Genomic DNA, 17,689 nt, shown 5'->3' with positions numbered 1-17,689 from the left:
GAGGTCACATTGTGAGACGTCCAAGAGGGCTTCGCGGGAGTCATTTTTTTTAAACGAGTAAAAGATGACTATGAAATAGGTAATTACAAACATCTCGTTAGTGTAAAATCTGGGAAGAATAAATAAGAGGACATTGCGCAAGTGTCTTTTTTTTTTTTTTTTTTTTTTTTTAATATGAAACGAAAAAAATTACCATTCATTCTCCTCACTCGAAAAAACTCGGCTCATGATGTGGAACTTTCACGGACCAAACCGTGTTTTATATTACACTTATCTGGCAATGATGAGAAAATGTGACAAAGTCGTAGGAGCCTGGAGAAGCACCCCGAGTCGTAAGGTGCGCGGTTTATCTCTTTGCGGCTGACAGGGTGAATGAAATCTGAAATCTACAGCTCTATTCTACCTCGAGTTCACCGCGTACGCAAGGCTCGCTTCATAACACGCTAATAACACTCTCGGCAGGGAGCATTTGTGCTCATTATACACACCAGTATCCACTGTTCTACTGCGCAGACTGACTACTTCTCTAGCCTTCATCCTCGTACGGATGATCTGAATGAAAGAATCTCCAGACCAACGAAGACTAGCTGAATGGCCATTTGCTACTGTAAGTTCTTCAGAAGTCGAGAGTGACGAGAAACTTAACATTCGAATGTTTCCGTAGAGGAACTTGAAGTGGGGCTGTTTAAGAGGATTCATCGCCACCCCCTGAAGTGAAGATTCTATTCTCGTGAGATATTTCCGTATTTCAGAATTCCAAGCACCAAAAATGGCGATTTGGCCCATTAGGCACGCCTTATGAATGAAAATTGCTTTCTATACTGCGATAAAAAATGATTATATTTAAATCTGTGAAGCGAAGCACGTGGCTATTGCGTGTCTTGCCTGAAGTCGATCTCAGGCAAGCCGGAAAAATTTTCGACACGGAACGACAGTAAGCTGTGTAATTTATTCTCAATGTCTAATGTCTCTCGTGTAATTGCGTCGATCGAAAATCTGAATATTGGAGTTGGAAATATCTTGCGCAGCACTGTGAAGTGCATTATACCCTTTTGGTCTCAATGAAGTTTCATAATCTGATAAATTCTGCCCAATCCGAACTGAATTGAATGGAGAATTAAAAAGCGCTGTAAGTGCGATTAAAAACAAAGGGTACTTGTGAAAAATAAATTAAAGAATGGCACTTGCAGCCTTTTTTAATTCTCCAATTTGTCACCGAGGAGAATTGAAGTATGCTGCAAGTGTCATTGATAGAAAGAAAATGGTACTTTTTTCTAAAAAAATGGCACTTTCCCAGAGAAAATGGTATTTACTGCCCTCATAAATTCTCGCCTTCAATTTGTCACCAATAAAAATTAAAGAATGCTGTAAGTTCCATTTATAGTAAGAAAATGGTACTTGATTCTAAAAAAAATGGCACTTTTCCAAATAAAATGGTACTTATGGCACTTAATGGTACCAAAGAGAATTGAAGAAAAAAAATGGTATTTTTTTCCATAAATGGTAGTTTAAATAAAAAAAAATAAAAAAATGGCACTTACAGCCCTCTTCAATTCTCCACTTCAATTCATCGCCGTGGGGCTATAAGGACCCCTGTGAGCACAGTCTCGAGTTTCAGCGACACGCGTTGCTGGTTTCTTTAGGAAACCTGATGGTTTCGGGGAGAAATGCGATAAGAAGGGATCGATGAGAACTTACCGCGAGAAAGGCGCTAAGAGCTTCAATTCGCATAGTAGCTGGCCAGGCCAGCGGGGAGGCCGTAGATCCCAAGCCTCAGCTCGTCGTCGACTGTGCAGCTAAATTTCAATTCCTTCTGTAAAATCTCGTCCCCGCGGGGCGTCCTTCGGCTCAGCTCCTTGGATGGGGCCGGCGATCCAGGTCTCCTGGCTCCACGTCGACACGGCGCGCTCCTGCCCGGCGATCCCCTGACATGGCTAGCACGCCAACCTGAAACACGAACGCATATTCCTTACTTTTGACTGCCACTCGATTTGGTGTTAAAATCGCGTTCTCTCGTCATCGAGACACGAAGCGTCGATCAACATTCAAAGATTTAACTCCACGAGAACTTTATTTGACTTAACCATTGATCGAATCATCATCGATTCATTTTTCTTTTCTGCTCAAGTGCTGAAAGGTGATTCAAATTTTGGTTCCACTAAACGAATTTTTTTTTTTTTTCATAAAGTATATAGTACACTTCATTTTTTTGCCAATAAATGTTGATATGCAACCACATCTCGTTTGTGAGTTGTGAACTCTTGTTTGTCTCTGTTGTGAATTTATACTTTGGTAATAAATAACTCAATTCGATTGGTTTGATTCTGGTCAAAATGTGTGGACTGAACTTTATTTACGATTTTATTTATTGACGACGAATGTAAGGAAGCACTTTCACTGACCATTGACGTCAACCATTTGGCTCGGTGACTTTTTTTGCGGTACACACAATATCTCGAAAACTGCTGAATTGATTCACTTCAAAGTAGAAGACAATATTGTTGGATGACTTGCCCACTTTATGACAATCCCACTTTTTTTAATCATGGTATTATTTTTTTGTAAGTCAACTTTGGCTAGTACCTCCTCCAAATTATGAACTGAAGCGGTCAAGTCGTTTTTTAAGATATCGTGAGCACCATAAGCCATGATCAATAATAATGCTTCTAAAGATTCGATTCTAATTTGAAAAAAAAAAAAACGAATGAAGCTTGAATAAAATAAGCCCCGATCGACTCTAATGATTAATTCTCAAAAATCACCAATTTTTTCAACCTTTCACTCGCAAGTACCCCCTTAAAAGAATTTGAGAAAGCAAATTCTATCTTTTTTTTTTTATCAAATCATGCTCAGCAATCTCGATTGACACGACAATTGGCAGTTATATTAAAATCATAGAAACTGCCTATCAAATTAAGGTTATAAGTTAATTATAATTTATAAGTTTTTAAGCACCTGTCATAGCTGTTCACCATTCGATCCAACGAAGGTAAGATTCCCAAGGTAAGTGAAACACTGTTGTATAGTTGCATATGTTGTTTAATAATAACGGATGAAAGTAACCGATGAAAATAGTAAAAACGTTTATATTTATAGGGTAAATAGTTGTGACTAGTCGATGTGAGACGGCACGGTGCTAAAACCGTGACCAAAATCACTCTGCGATAATATCCTTTTCGAACTTTGATTATCATCACACACGGAAATAATAACTTAATGCAAAACGGTGGACTGGGTTAAACTGTTCCGGATCGGCGGAGTCAATCGCTAATGTCATGCCGATAACGCGACGCGTTCGCTGCGGCATGTCGCGATCGACTGAACCGTGCTTTATTGATCAATCGATAAAAGTCAACTCGAGGCGCTGGTTGAAGCAATATAGAAACAAAACGGAACAAACAAAAGAAAAAAAAAGATATATATATATATATTAGGGTGGCGCAAAAAAACCGACTTTTTTTTTTTTTTGAGTCTCGAGGGACAAAATGTTAGTTTTTGATGTTTTGAGAGCCCACTCCAAAGTACAGCTCGAAAAAAAATTTTTTAAGAGGTCACTCCAAATTTTTAAAAATGACAAAAATCGTCAAAAAATTAAATTGAAAAAATTATATTTTCACTATTTTGTTTGATTTTTAATTCATGTCGTGGTGTATTGTTATCGATTCTTTCTTACTAAATTGAAGAGAAAAAATGTATGAAATTTTAATATGAATATTAAAACGTCGCTCGAAAAGATCTAAAGAAATGCATCAAAAAATTGAAAAAAAATTATAAGCAACCTTTCAAAATTCAAATTTTGAACTGAAACTTTCGGAAACTTATTTTTTTTTGTCTATAAAATTATACCGTAACAAGAAAAAAAAAACAAAAAAAAAAAACGATTTTTGACGTATTAAAAAATGTGGAGCGCCCTCTTAAAATTTTTTTCTTGAACTGTCCTTTGGAGTGGGCTCTTAAAACATCAAAAACTAACATTTTGTCACACGACTCAAAAAAAAAAAAAAATAGTCGGTTTTTTTTATTTACATAAGAACGAAATGAAACGGAAGTGCCGCCATGAACTTCTACGTACACTCTATCTTATCTTGTATTATACTTCGAAGAGTGGATCGTCTGAACGGTCATGATCGCACGATTCAGTGCTTTTGCACTGCTAAAATTTTAAGCAGCGTTATAACTGACCTATTCCTACATTCAAGTTTTTCTTTTTTCCTGGTAACAATTGCTACGTAAGTTCAAAGTCTAAATTATTGCGTGATCAAACGGCGCCAAAGAAATGTCTGTACTTAACTCGTCGATGAATGATTTTCTAGAAATTGAAGATAAGATTAGTGCATTAAAGTGGTGACGAAGTGGTTCAAAAATTCGATTTCGTAACTTATAGGATCAAGGGGCAAGTTGGAAAGTGGCAAACAACTTTTGGTAACTCATTATTCGCATCGCTTTTATCCAATGACAAACAACGATCGATGGATCATTGATTGATTCTGTCTGCAGTTTCGCATTCTATGGTAATTATCAGATATGAAAGACAATATATCACCGAATCGGCTGTCGAACCACGTGGGAATCACACCGTGTAAATTGACAAAGCTTGCCGATTGCGCGAAATTCAATTGGCCAAAAAACAAAGGCGGGGCGCCGAAGAGTCGTGATCACTAAGTTTGTTCGTTAATTGATGTTTGTAGCGGTGATAACCAAAAACATTTTTATATAATATGGAAAATAAAATTCTGTAAGCCAACCAGCTTAACAATTTTGATGCTATAGGAATTTATAGATATAGTTCGGGTTAAATTCGGAGTATAATACTATTTTACGGCATGGGCATTGAAAAGTCCACTTTTTATGGCAGTTTACGTTCCGTAAAGTGACGCTTTATACGGCAGCGAACAAAGTTGCAGAATAAAGTCTTTATTCCGCAGTTTTGATGCGCAGTTCGAAGTGCGCATCCCAAACTGCCGAATAAAGTAGCTTCGTCGAACAGATCGCGACATAACCTCACTCTTCGTTTTGCTTTTCAATGTCCATACCGTAAAAAATATTGTATGTGCCATGCCCGTAAACCGTTTTTTGGCTCGGATAATTTCAGTACTCGCTTCCGACTCGCTTCCGGCTCGCCTTCAGCTCGTCCTGAAATCCTTATCTTTGCCAAAAAAACAGGCGGTTTACGGGCATGCCACATAAATAGCTATTCTACGGTCTCTCCAATAAATTTCTATCGCATACACAATCGAACGCAAGCTGTTCAATTTAGATCGTAAAGCAAATCGTCCGGTATTAACATTCTTTAGATTAGCCATTCCGTTTTTTGATTGGAATTAGTCACAGTATGCAAGAGAAAAAAGGCCTGACTTAGATTTCACTGCTTCAATTGTACCATCCCGTATGGCAATAACGCTTCAAGATAATCCCAATTACAACACGACTCGCCTCTTGTGCGCTTCCAAAGCTTCCCCCCCTCGAATCACGAGGATGTCTTTACTGTAATCCGCGGACTTAATCGTGGATTGAAATTCCAGTCTCGATATCGACACGTTAGGCAATCAAAATTAACAGTACAAAACGTCATGCATGGATAAAAGCAGACGATGTACATAATTGTACTGTGACGATAATCAGTCTCAAAAAATTTAACGATTGTATCGACTGTCTGATTTCCTGGTGTTTTTTTTTTTTCTTTTTTGAGTATAGTAAGGTTACTAATACAAATTTTTTCCTATAAAGGACGAAAATATTTACGTTTAGAAATTTTTTATTTTGTTGTGACGCAACGTTTGATGGTTTGTATACCTATACATCGACTCTGAAATTTGAATATGATAACGCAATTTTATCTGTCGAAGGTAAACATTTTTTCGAGTGCATTTGAACTTGTTTCTCACTTTTGCGTTCAATGTTAAGTGACTATTTACAATCCATACGTGATATGCGATACGTGTAGAAGTCACGCTGAAATTGTTGGAAAATAACCTAATAACTAAAAATAATTATCGATGACGAGTAGATATTTGTTTTTTTTTTTCTGTTTTTTTTTTTTACCCTCACGGTTTAATCGTCTGCCAAGAAATTTTTTTTCCAATTGATATACTTATTACAGGTACCAAGTGATAGCAGTGATAAGGCTGTACATCATGGATTCCGGGTAAGTACCGAGTTCTCCTGGAATTTTTAGCTATTCGCGAAACGTCATAGGATCGGCATCCAACGATTCACCGATAGGGTTTAATTTAATCCACACGATCTGAGACCCAATGCATTTCTGACGAGTCTCTACAACGACGATGCCACGTTTGTGCAAATGTGTGCGTGTGTGCCAACGTCAGCTCACTTTATCAACGGCGCCTACAGTAGATCTGATAAGATCGGACGGTTCGCGCGGCCTCCGCTTGTACCGTTGTAACTACGCGGCGCCAGTGCTCTACTGTGTCATTATTTTATTATCATTAATTTTCTCGCTAATTGCCAAGTCTTGTACACACGCGGCCCTCTTCGTCAGTCGCAGATTTCGCCAGTCCATGCATGACTATGCACGTGCTGATCAAATATTCGACGTCACTGATGAACGTCTCCATTTTTTTTTTTGGTTATGTCTGTTGCAATTGTCACATTTTGGATTCCGCGAGGCTGACTTTGAAGGCGGAACCTCAACACACCTCAGCACCTCGGGACCCATTAGCATATGATCATGAGGTCCTGATACTAATAGAAAGCCTTTATCTGCCATTTTATTGTTTTAACCCAGTTCGTTATTCCAAATACATCGAGTAAATTTTGAAACCGAAAGTTGTCGTTGGTTACTATGAGCTACAGTAACAATTAAGTAAGGAATCTCGATCACAGCACTAAAATCTATACCTACTTATCAACATTCTGAAGAATCATCCGATCGGAAAACTGGTTTTAAGTCCTTTAAATATGTCTCGGAATGACAACATAAACCGTATTTGATAGTCAGAATTGAGTTGTTGGAGGAAAGTGTATACCTGGTCCAGTCTCGGTATCGGAACTATAAACCCAGTAGTTCAAATTCGGAACACGTTATTGTACTTTCGTTTATTTCAGGATCACTTGTGACAGAAGCTGGGCAGTCTAGTCAAACGCACACTTAATGGACGTAGTAAAGATGAACAAGGTTTGATGCTTCGATTCTAGCTCCCATAAAAGTATTCCAATTCATCACTGTACCAACGTTTTTTCAACTCTCAACAGTATTAAACAGCCACGATTATGTATTCTAAATGATCGTTGCTGTACTAGGAAAATGTCGTTGAAATTGTGCATCATGCTCACCACGGAGCTTATCAGTATTCCGGGATTTGTATTGGCAGTTTGATTATTCCATGCCCGAGTAAAAACTTCCTGAATGCTTTATAAGTTGGAGTAAATTCGTTTTGCAACCTCCAGCAACGTCTGCGTTGCATAAATCATGGAAGGTTTCCTCCGCCAATCAGTTTCGAGAAACTTGACAGTTTTACAACTCAATCATGCAAGCGCCACCGACCCTCGTCAACCTCAAACTCGAACGTTGGATACATATAACGCGTATTCCAAAGTCGATTTCGAACGAATGGTTGCATGCAAAAAATGAGAACAAAAACAGTGACAAGAAGATTAAGGTTACAGTAACTTCATCGATCCTCACCAAGCCAAAGATCTTGGTACGCATTTTTTTTTTTTTTTTTTTTTTTTTTGCATTGTGCAAAAGCACACTTGGGCTTTGAAACAGGTGACGAGGTCACGGGCGGTCAGAATCAGGACTGAACCCGATTGAACTCGATTTCCGATAAAATCTCCTAGCAGGCTGTAGTTTCCGTAGTTACTATCCTCGGACTAACATTACACCAACTCTCCCGCAAATTATCCGCAACACCTGGACAGCGTGATCTGGGAATCAAACTGCTTCTCACCTGCAGCACGAATACCAGGAGAAGATGAATCAATGCACACCATAGTAATTATCCTCTGAAGGAAACTGTGCCTGTAATTTTCACCGGAGTGTATATCGGTCAGGACATAGCAAAGAAAGTTTCAAATTAACCCGGAAATACCTCGAGCTGATTCGAAATGGTGCATCATCGTTCATTAGGAAATGTATCGAGGAAAATGTATGTTTCATTATGTAAATGTAAATGTCTTCTCTACGTGAAAATCAACTGTAATGAAATGAAAGGTTCATGAACGAGCATTTTTATTATGCAAAGTGGAGAAAAATTCACGCGGTTAAATATATGTAAAGTACCAAAGTATTACCTGTCGCTACATTCTCAGTTTTATAAAGATACTCTGATTACGTGAATAGTAAGAATTACTATCATCGATAAAGTATGAGAAACAACTGATCAAAAATTGCAAATGCTAGATCAGAAATTTAATATCCGATAGCGTCAACCATTTTGATCCACGTATTGATGTTCTCGACAGAAATTTTTTTGAAATGGTTGTTTATCGAACTATAATTACCGCGTTTATAGGCAACTTTGAATTATTCTTGTGTAAAAACAAATAATTTTCTAAATAAAAAAAAAATAAATAAATAATGTTTTCCATATTTGCCGAACTTAAAAAATCACCCAGTATAAGGATGAGACACAATAGTGTGCGTTTATCTGTGTAAAGTGAAAAACGGGTACAGGAGAGACGAGGATGCTGCAGAGGTGGATTGGAGTGCACAACGACAGTCGGGATCGAGGATTTCTTTAAACCGGAATCATTTAATACGTAATAAACGCGAGATCCTCTTCTCTTTGTCGGGATGGGTTTAATTAGTTACTGGTTTTGGAACCAGTAATCCTGCGCAGCCGCGCCCCCAGCTCGACGCGTCGAACGTCAACTAATTCACCGCGGCACGGCCATTCTCCTTATGCCGAGCGCCATTCACAACGAACGTTCCTCGATGAATTTCGGATCTCAGATGAAACTGAGGAAGTACAGTCAGCCCCAAAAAGGGTGCGGCAAAAACGCGGTAAAAGAAAAATTGAAAAACCCTCACTGAAAATGATCCAGAAATTACGTGAATTTAACAAAGTCCTGATCCTATTTTCCTTATTTTATAACAAAAAATCAATGCAATCACTCATTTCATTTGTAAATCTTTCTCCATCGGAGACGCTTCATGAAGAATTCATTTACAAATAAATCGAACAATTTTTCACTATCATCAAATGAACTGCGTGAATTTTTTTTAATTTGTTAAATTTGATAAAATTCAGTGTTTTATAAAGTTCATTCCTCGATTCACACATTGCCTTTTTAAATGGGAGTGAAAAAAAATAGAAAGAAACCTACGATGCAGTGATTTTACCGACGTAATTGTGTTGACAGCAAAATTTTGTTCCAGTTAATTGATTCAGCGTTTCAAGAATTTATTTGTGAATCAAATTAACTTGTTTTAATAATCTGGACCAAACACAATTAGCTTCAGTTTTCTTCTTTGAACTTTGATTGATTTTCTTATGGTTTGGTTTCGACACATCTTTGACCTGACTGTACGTCTCATAAATCCTGAAATTTGAGGTGGAATGTTCATTTCGTCGGAGGCACGGCGGTTGGTATTCGCTACTCGTTCGATCACCTGTTCACAATTCTGGATTGGGATTGGTTGCCTGGCACTTTAATAATTGATATTCCGATTCGCATTTGACTGTTACTACACCGAAAAGAAAAAAACTTAATGAATAAATAGAGAGAATAATTTGGAACTGGTTTCTCCCTCCTCAAACAATTCCTGACCCACTGACGTGGATTTTTTTTCAATTTTTCGACACTGTCTAATCCACACTTTTATATTTTCATTCCATTTCATTTGTAATCGCGTTTTTTTCGATGATCGATATTTTTTTTTTTTTGTCTTTGTCTCGCGTGTTTTCTTTTGTTGGTAATAGCGGTGCTTCAGATTCTAAGGTGAGTCTGGTAATAGAATTCATGGAATCGAAATTAATTATTGTATTAGAATAATTATACAAGTTAATTGAATTTCACCGGATTAAGCGAGTTCTTTTACAATCCAGTCGAAAATTGAAGATCGGGAATTTAGGTGATGATTTCATATTTTATTCTTTCAAAGCCAAAGATTTTCTGCCTAATTTTTAAGGTTTACTTATTTCAGAATGAATTTTATACGAATTCACTATTCAATTAATAACTTTTTACAGTAGAATACATTCTTCGTAGAGTAAAATTTCAAAAATTATAATCCACGATATTGCATCGTACGCTTATCAAATCAGAAACTGACGAAGATATCCGTTGCAGACGATTTTCAGAGAATTCATTCATAAAAAATTCCTTGAAGTAGAACTAACTCCGTCGAGTAGATGAGAATCTTTTTTGTGTTGAAAAAAAGAAAACAGAAAAATTATATTTCAACATAATTTTTATGATCCTTGTTTTTTCTTACGTTTCGTATCGTTTCTACTCTGTTTTATTAATTACGTAGAAAAGTCTGGCGCCGATGGTTAAATCGGGTGAAATACATTGACAGAGTTTAACGAGCCAATTATAAAAACAAGCGCGTTGCGGCGGCAGAATTTGTTCATAAAATATTTAAAAAATTAAGCAAGTAACAGTCGGGAGGCGGAATTGAGTTGCCATATCTTAAGTCGACGCCCACGTGTACGTATATTTGTACATATATATGTATATACCTATATGACAAGGATATTATCTTCGCCTAAGCCATCGAGTAAGGCTCGTTACTTATCGGCAAGAAAGTCGCGTTGTTGAGCCTTCATCGGCGTTTTGTTGGCACACGTGTCAAAGCTCAGGATGCACTCGGAGCTGCTGCTTACAGGGTTAATTAATGATTGAGAAGACAGATTGCGTTGTTTTAACGGATTATTAATCGACTTGCGAGGGCGGGTCGTTAGTCGTATGTTGTTGCCATTTCACTGAGCTTGCAGAATGACATTCGCACAGCTATATAGTTATAAACCGTAACATAAATCCACGGGCAATTATTTATTGCAATCCTAACCTAACTCTTAAGACTGACAATGAGCTGGATTTAGTTCGAGAAATTGAATGAAGAGGGAAAGGAAAAAAAAAAACAAAAAACATCTAATGATTCATAATACTTGTCACGATGCTCAAACCAAACATGCGTCGTGTAGTTGAGAATTATTGCTTGTCAAAAACGCATTCATCTGCATTATTGTATAGCGAAATGTCATATATCCGCGAAGCTTAAGCTCGGATCACCGTTTTCCTCACTGATGGATTACACACGTCTCTGCTGTTGCTGAATTACATAATATATGCTGCATCGCGAATGCAATCGGTGACAAAGTAGCGATAATTTCTCATCCGATACCTGCAAAGCTGTCCTTTTCTATCGGCGATAGAAACTATCCCTGATTTACGACGTCGCCCACGCGTGGTCGGCTAGCCATATGCACGTGAACATATATATATATATATATGTGAATATATGTTTTGTACGAGTTGGTAAATACCTGGATAATCGCTCACTCACGGAGGTAAACCGATCCTTGCACGCTATTTACGCTACTTGTGAATAATCGTGTGCATTTACCGCTGCATGTAACTGCATTGGCTTAAAGAACCTCGAATTGTCGTAGTCTTGATCGTAATCCTTGTACACATTCTCGCATCGAGAAGTTGGACGTAAAAAATAATTATCACATTCCATCAGAGAAATCTTAATATACGTTTTACTGTTGCTTGTAGGATTGAACTAGCAGCGCGCAACAACTCAACCAGCATCCAAAATCAACATTTCTTCAAAATTGTCGGTGATCTGAGGATTTGTGGGACATTTGATTTCGATTCTAGCCTTAGAATTGAAGAAATTAAGATGGCCGACTCGATATGGCGACGATTTTAGGTTAAGTTCACGGTTTTTCATTGAATCGCCACAAAACTCGGTACAAGAGGGTTTTTAAGGTTGCTGATTACGATCCTGAGGTCAGAATTGCAAAGTTCAAGATGGCGGACCCAATATGGCGAAGATTCCAGGTTAAGTTCACAGTTTTTCATTGAATGGACACAAAACTCGGTAGAAAAGGGTTTTTAGGGTCGCTGATTACGACCCTGAGGTCAGAATTAAAAAATTTAAAATGGCGGACCGATTTTCATTGAATTGGCACAAGACTTGATACAGGGAGAAAAATTTGTTAACGAATCATAACTGATAAGAATTTTTTTTCTTTTGAAACCATTTCAAATGGTGGAAATCTTCTTGTCTAAAAATAATTTTTTATAACTCTGATTTGTCCAGACCATGATCGAATATTCAATCAGGTTTATTATTGTGTATGTAAGACCCTGATTGGATTTCCTTGTCAAAGGAGAACTAATTTACTTTACAAGAGGCCAAGAATAAGATAAAACCGCAATTACTGATAAGCTCAAATTATCGACAAATTTGCAATCCAACCGTGACAAAAAGCTTCTGAATGATTCCTAAACAGCGTTAGAAGCCGTTGCAAAAGAAAATTAAAATCAATCGATATTTAATATATTACTAAAAGCGTTTAAACCTCGCTTTTCTGCCGAAGTTTTTTAAACTTCAAAGCAAAGGCCTGAAGAATACTTCGATATCCAAAGTTGGTCGTTCGACTATTGAAGTCGTAGGCTAGAAGTGGAAAATTCCTCAACACGGCAAGAAGTGTCATCTCGTTCAGCTACGTTCTACTCATTAATTAAGCCGTTCCTATAAAATCTCTTTGCGACTAGATACAACATCGTCCAGCTTCGGAGGAAGGTGGGAATGGTAAAGGACCGCGTAAAGCCTTCCTTACGCATCCTTGGTACTCGCGAGATCTCGTCAAGTTATCTTAAGCACCGCGGCGAGTCGCGTAGGGATCTAATTGAGTTGCCAGTCTCGGTTATCTAAACTGTAAAGATCAAGAGCAATATCTGGAATGCCGTTATCTGAATGTACTCCCGAGTATCTTGCCGAAGCAGCACTTTGTACAGCCTACTTCGTTCGAATGCAAATCGGTCAATATCGCTCTTGCGTAGGCACTGAGAGTACAGCTTGTCGAAAAGAGTGTTTTAAATTTTTTTTTATTTGTTTTTGTCTCGTTCTTGCAACTCCAAAAAATGTGAACATGAATTGAAAAATATTCAACGTGAATTTTTCCGGTTAAATCTGGAAATAGACATTTTTTCAGACTATAAATGAAGAGGCTTACTTAAATCTAGCCTGGACAAAACTGTAGTTTCAAAATAAGAATTTAAACGGTTCTGAAAAGTTCATCATAATCGATTTAAAAAATTCGGCGATCCTATTAACAATATTTTTTACATATACAGATTTGCGTGAAAATTTTTCGAAAAATGCAATCTTTACACCGAAAAAAATTTCTGATGTCTTAATAATCAGAAAATGTAGTATAACCTAGTATAATAATCATACTAAATACTAAAATTGTACGACATTTTTTTTTTTTTTACAATTTTAACAATATTTAAACCGTTATTGCAACGATGCCCATTCAAAGAGAATTTTTTATTTCCGTATATACAGTAACCATAATTTTTTTCTCAGTTCAACATCTCACGAAGACAAAGCAGTCACATCGCCGCATTCTTTGTTCGGGGGCGTCGCGACGCCGGCGCCAGGATTAGAGTAGTTTACTCTAATCCCCGCGACGCACGATCCTATGTTTAATTTATCACCGAGGGTTCACCGCTGGCTACGTCACGGACGGTTGACGTCGCCGGCGATATTCGAATGGAACGAGCTGCATAAATCCCTTGACTGCAAAAATGGCGCCCGTCCTGTGGGGGCCTTTCGAGTTGGACTCGACTGTTACCAACAGCCGGTAACTAATACGACCACGTGGGAAACCGCACTGACAAATTTATGACCGGGTAAATGTTCCTCTCCCTCTCACTTTCTCTTTCTCTTTCTTTTTCTCCTTCTCTCTCTCCAGACTCCGGCATTTCTTTTATTGCGCAGCTCTTCTGTTTTGTTTTTTTTTCCTTCTTCTTTTTTCTTTCACCCCCGCGCCACTTGATTCATTTCTTCAATTTTTTACAACCCCTGCACGGGGACTATATATTATGTAATAGTAGATGTTATCCTTCGGTTTGACAAAGACTTATTTATTACGCGTCCCTGTTTACACCGATGAAAATCCATTGTCAGGATATAGAGTGTTTAAAAATACGATGTTGTTATTTCCGAGCAGAGTTTTTCTAAAATATATCTCTAATCGCCAGGTCTGTTTGACCAATTGTTAATCCCAGGACAAGCCGGAATCCGATACTTTTGAAAGATACAGGTGGACTTTTTTACAAAAAAATATTTCAAATCATTTGTAACTTTTAGGAATTTCAATTGATATTCTTTAAAACGTTTGAAAATCACATGAAGTTTTCTGCAAAACTTGCTAAACGTCTATGAGCTTTATTTTGACGAATTATATTAGATGTTTTAAAATTCCCAAAACGGTTATTGAACCCCAAAGAGTGATTTAAATCGTATGGAATCCTCCGAAATTAGACGACATACTTAAATTTATTCATCATTTTAAATCCCATATGATGTGAAAATCTTTCGATATCACTATAAAATGTTTAAAAATGGTATGAAATTTGGTGAAATTTTTGCGAAACCAAAAATTTTAGAATAACTTAGGCCAGAAAAAATGGTTAAAAGCGAGAGTGCAGTGATGGGTACCTATAATAAAGCGATTGAAAAGTGCGGGCAAATCGAGCCGGAGGCTGAAAACTAAAGTTGAAAAACGACGGAAAAAACGGAATAAAAAACACACCCGAAGAGGGAAAAAAGGAATTCGTGTATATAGAATATCATTTGCATCACTATGCCGGTATAATGTCGACGTCAGGGATTTGTTAACGAGTGAGCAAAGAAACAGACAATCTCGAGTGCCCAAGAGAACCGCACTTTTCACGCCATTCTCACGATATTGTGACACTTCTCTCCTCTCTCTCGATGATTCTTCATGTGATTTTTTCCCCTCTATTATCCTCCTCGTTCTCTCCTTCTCCTTTTAGCTCCTTGAGTCTCTTTTCTTCCCTCTCCTGTTATACACGCAGAGTGAATTCCTAACTACCGCACGTTCCGTCGTCTGCTAAGATTTAATGCGCAGGCGCTACTGCTGGCAGTGCGACTTGTTTCTAACCTCAAAAAAAATTCTATGGTTATGAATCGCGCAGGCAAACTGGAGTTAATAATTGTCGAAAATTTTCAGTTTACAGACATCGCGACACACTTTGGCTATATTGATGACAACCGGTCTCAGCAGACGACGAAACGTTCGACAGTAGGTAGATTTTCACTCGGTACACGTGATGTGAGTATACATGATGTGCCTAGGAGTACAGCTTCTTTCTCCAAAAAAGTTTCTTTCTCGTGCTGGACTGGACTTAAGTAAGATGTGTACCAACGCCGACAAAATACCCTAGATCGGTGCTGATTATTTACTGTGACGTTGAATCTGCGTGAGGAAAAACTGAGCGGGACTTTCAATAACTCACACCACAATTATACACGATGGCGTTACCGAACAATTATAATAATCAAAGCGGAATTAGGAAAGGTAAATAAAAATCGTCAAAATAATCAAGGTTTCACAACTGAATTGCCCTGTACGTCAGAAATATGTGAAAAGTAAAGAAACAGTATTATTTCGTTGTTGATTGAAGAGGTTGGTCCGGAAATGTAGTCACAAATTGGATATTCTCATAGGTGAGTAGACATCGTATTCAGAATTAAGTAAGGTATGCACGAAATGCGTTCAATAATGGTAAACGATCAAGTCGTTTAGAGAAAATAGCGCGAACTAGGCGCTGCGGACCATATTGTACAAACTAGGGGCAACCAAGTGCAAGGCATGAATTAAATGCTCTCATGAAAGTTGCACGAACTAAGTGTCTTGAAATAGTGTGCACGAACTAGGTGCGTTAGTGAATATGCACGAACTAGGCGCAGTGTGAATAAGGGAAGGTTCTCGTTGTCAACCTGTTATTGAACCAATGTGGATTCGTCTGATGTGCGAATCTGAAGTAGACTCGACGCTGGTTAACCGAGAAATGCGTCTCGCTCAGCGGTGGCGTTTTTATAAGAAGCGGTTGGTCGGATCATCGAGCGTTCAGCAGTCGCTCGGTGACGTCACCGATATAGAAGTAGCGACTGACGAATTCCTTTCTCCCTTTCCGAACTATACTTTTCGGTGATCATTCATTCATTGTATGTAGAAATGAGTTTGATAGTGTAAATCCATACATATAGAATTTATTCGTTTTCTTACAATAAGGAAACATTATGACTGTCAGGTTCCTAACACAGTGAAACTGTGAAAATTTGGCCAATTTCTGTGGTTGCTAACCAATCTGTAAAATTTTTTTCCAAATTTTGAAAAAGTGAAAAGAAGCTTTACTTTTTGCCAAAATAAGGCATTAACTGCCAAAGTTTCACTCCGATCGCTTGAGCGGTTTACGAGTTTTGCATCCCCGCGTTTTCGAGGTGTACACCGCGTCTTTACAAGCACCTTAACCTCGAAAAACGAGGGGGGAATCGTGGTAGGAGTTCTAGACACACCATCTACACTCACAGCACGTCTGTACATCAGTTTTCCGAAGCGCTGCGTAAGAACTGCAGATCGGGTCGAGATGTGTCATCGAAATCCATGAGGCGCATCATACCTTGTGGTACTTAAGGTACTTTCGCTTATGTTAGCCCGCGACTCCAGGGAGATATGACACCACTCGAGGCGATCCGGGGCAACGCGCGCGTAAACATTTAAACCGTGATTCCCAAGGTAAATAATACGGTGTTCAAAACGTTTACAAATACCCCGCGACTTTGTCCCGCATATGGGAACGCAAACATCATTGACCGTCTGCTCCCAGCCACCAATTGACTCATATTGAGGAAGCCTGTTGAATGTCAATATCTAAGTAAATATCGACACCCTGCACCGAAGTCAGTTCTTACTGCTCGCCACGCCTTCTTCAAAAGCACGTGAGAAATAATTCCGATTCCAGATATGGTGAAAAAAATACGTTTCACCTACTGGCGCCAGGCACGTGTGCCCGTCGAAAATCACCTTCTTTTTCACGCCTCCTAGAGCTGCTTGTATCATTTTACTAGTAACTCAACTACACACCCACGGCCACTTTTCGACTGAGAGGAAAAAAAATCCCACAATTATTGTCAGCAACAATTTCACGACGAAACGTCAATATTACGTGTGGGGGAGGGGGGAGGCAAAACGGTAATTTACTTAAGAAAATACTTAGTTTTTGAGGACTCAAATACGCTAAATCTTTTTTTTTTTTTTTTAATTGAAACCAAAGAAAATAAAAATGATAATGCCCAATAATGTTTTTTACTATTTAAAAAATTATTACACGGATTGTATATTGCTACCATATATTCGATATGAATATTATTTCCCACGAGTATAACTTTATTACGCAAGAATTCCTTTATTACCTACAATCGTTTCCTAACATCGATCGTTTAACATTTGAGAAAATAGTTTACGATCTTGATGTCCAGCCACAATTTTTGATTGATCTCAAGTCTGTCGTACAGTTTTTTTCTGCGAAAACCAATTTTTCTTGGTTCTTTTTTTTTTCTTCTTTATTTTATAAATAAACCGACGTCGGACGAATGAACAAAAATTTACTCAAAAACGAAACTATATATAAAATTGATGAAAATTATAAATTCAGGATGAAAGTTTTTTTT

At 38.0% G+C, this 17,689-nt stretch overlaps 1 protein-coding gene across 2 annotated transcripts in view; it reads right to left on the bottom strand.

Moving 5' to 3' along the window:
* LOC124406208 overlaps window positions 1-17,689 on the bottom strand; it is a 103,953-nt gene that overhangs the window by 16,442 nt on the left and 69,822 nt on the right. Inside the window, exons 1-2 of one of the 2 annotated variants that reach the window (XM_046881564.1) lie at window positions 2,956-3,292; window positions 1,699-1,947 (exon numbers count right to left, since the gene is read on the bottom strand). In XM_046881564.1, the coding sequence (XP_046737520.1) occupies window positions 1,699-1,731 (33 nt within the window). In that variant the 5' untranslated portion in view covers window positions 1,732-1,947; window positions 2,956-3,292. Of the gene's footprint in view, window positions 1-1,698; window positions 1,948-2,955; window positions 3,293-17,689 lie in introns of those variants that run through there. The other variant, XM_046881565.1, reaches the window with a different exon arrangement.

This window comes from Diprion similis, chromosome 5 (genome assembly GCF_021155765.1).
Source record: "Diprion similis isolate iyDipSimi1 chromosome 5, iyDipSimi1.1, whole genome shotgun sequence".
NCBI lineage: Eukaryota > Metazoa > Arthropoda > Insecta > Hymenoptera > Diprionidae > Diprion > Diprion similis.
This window is presented reverse-complemented; position numbering and strand designations above follow the sequence as displayed.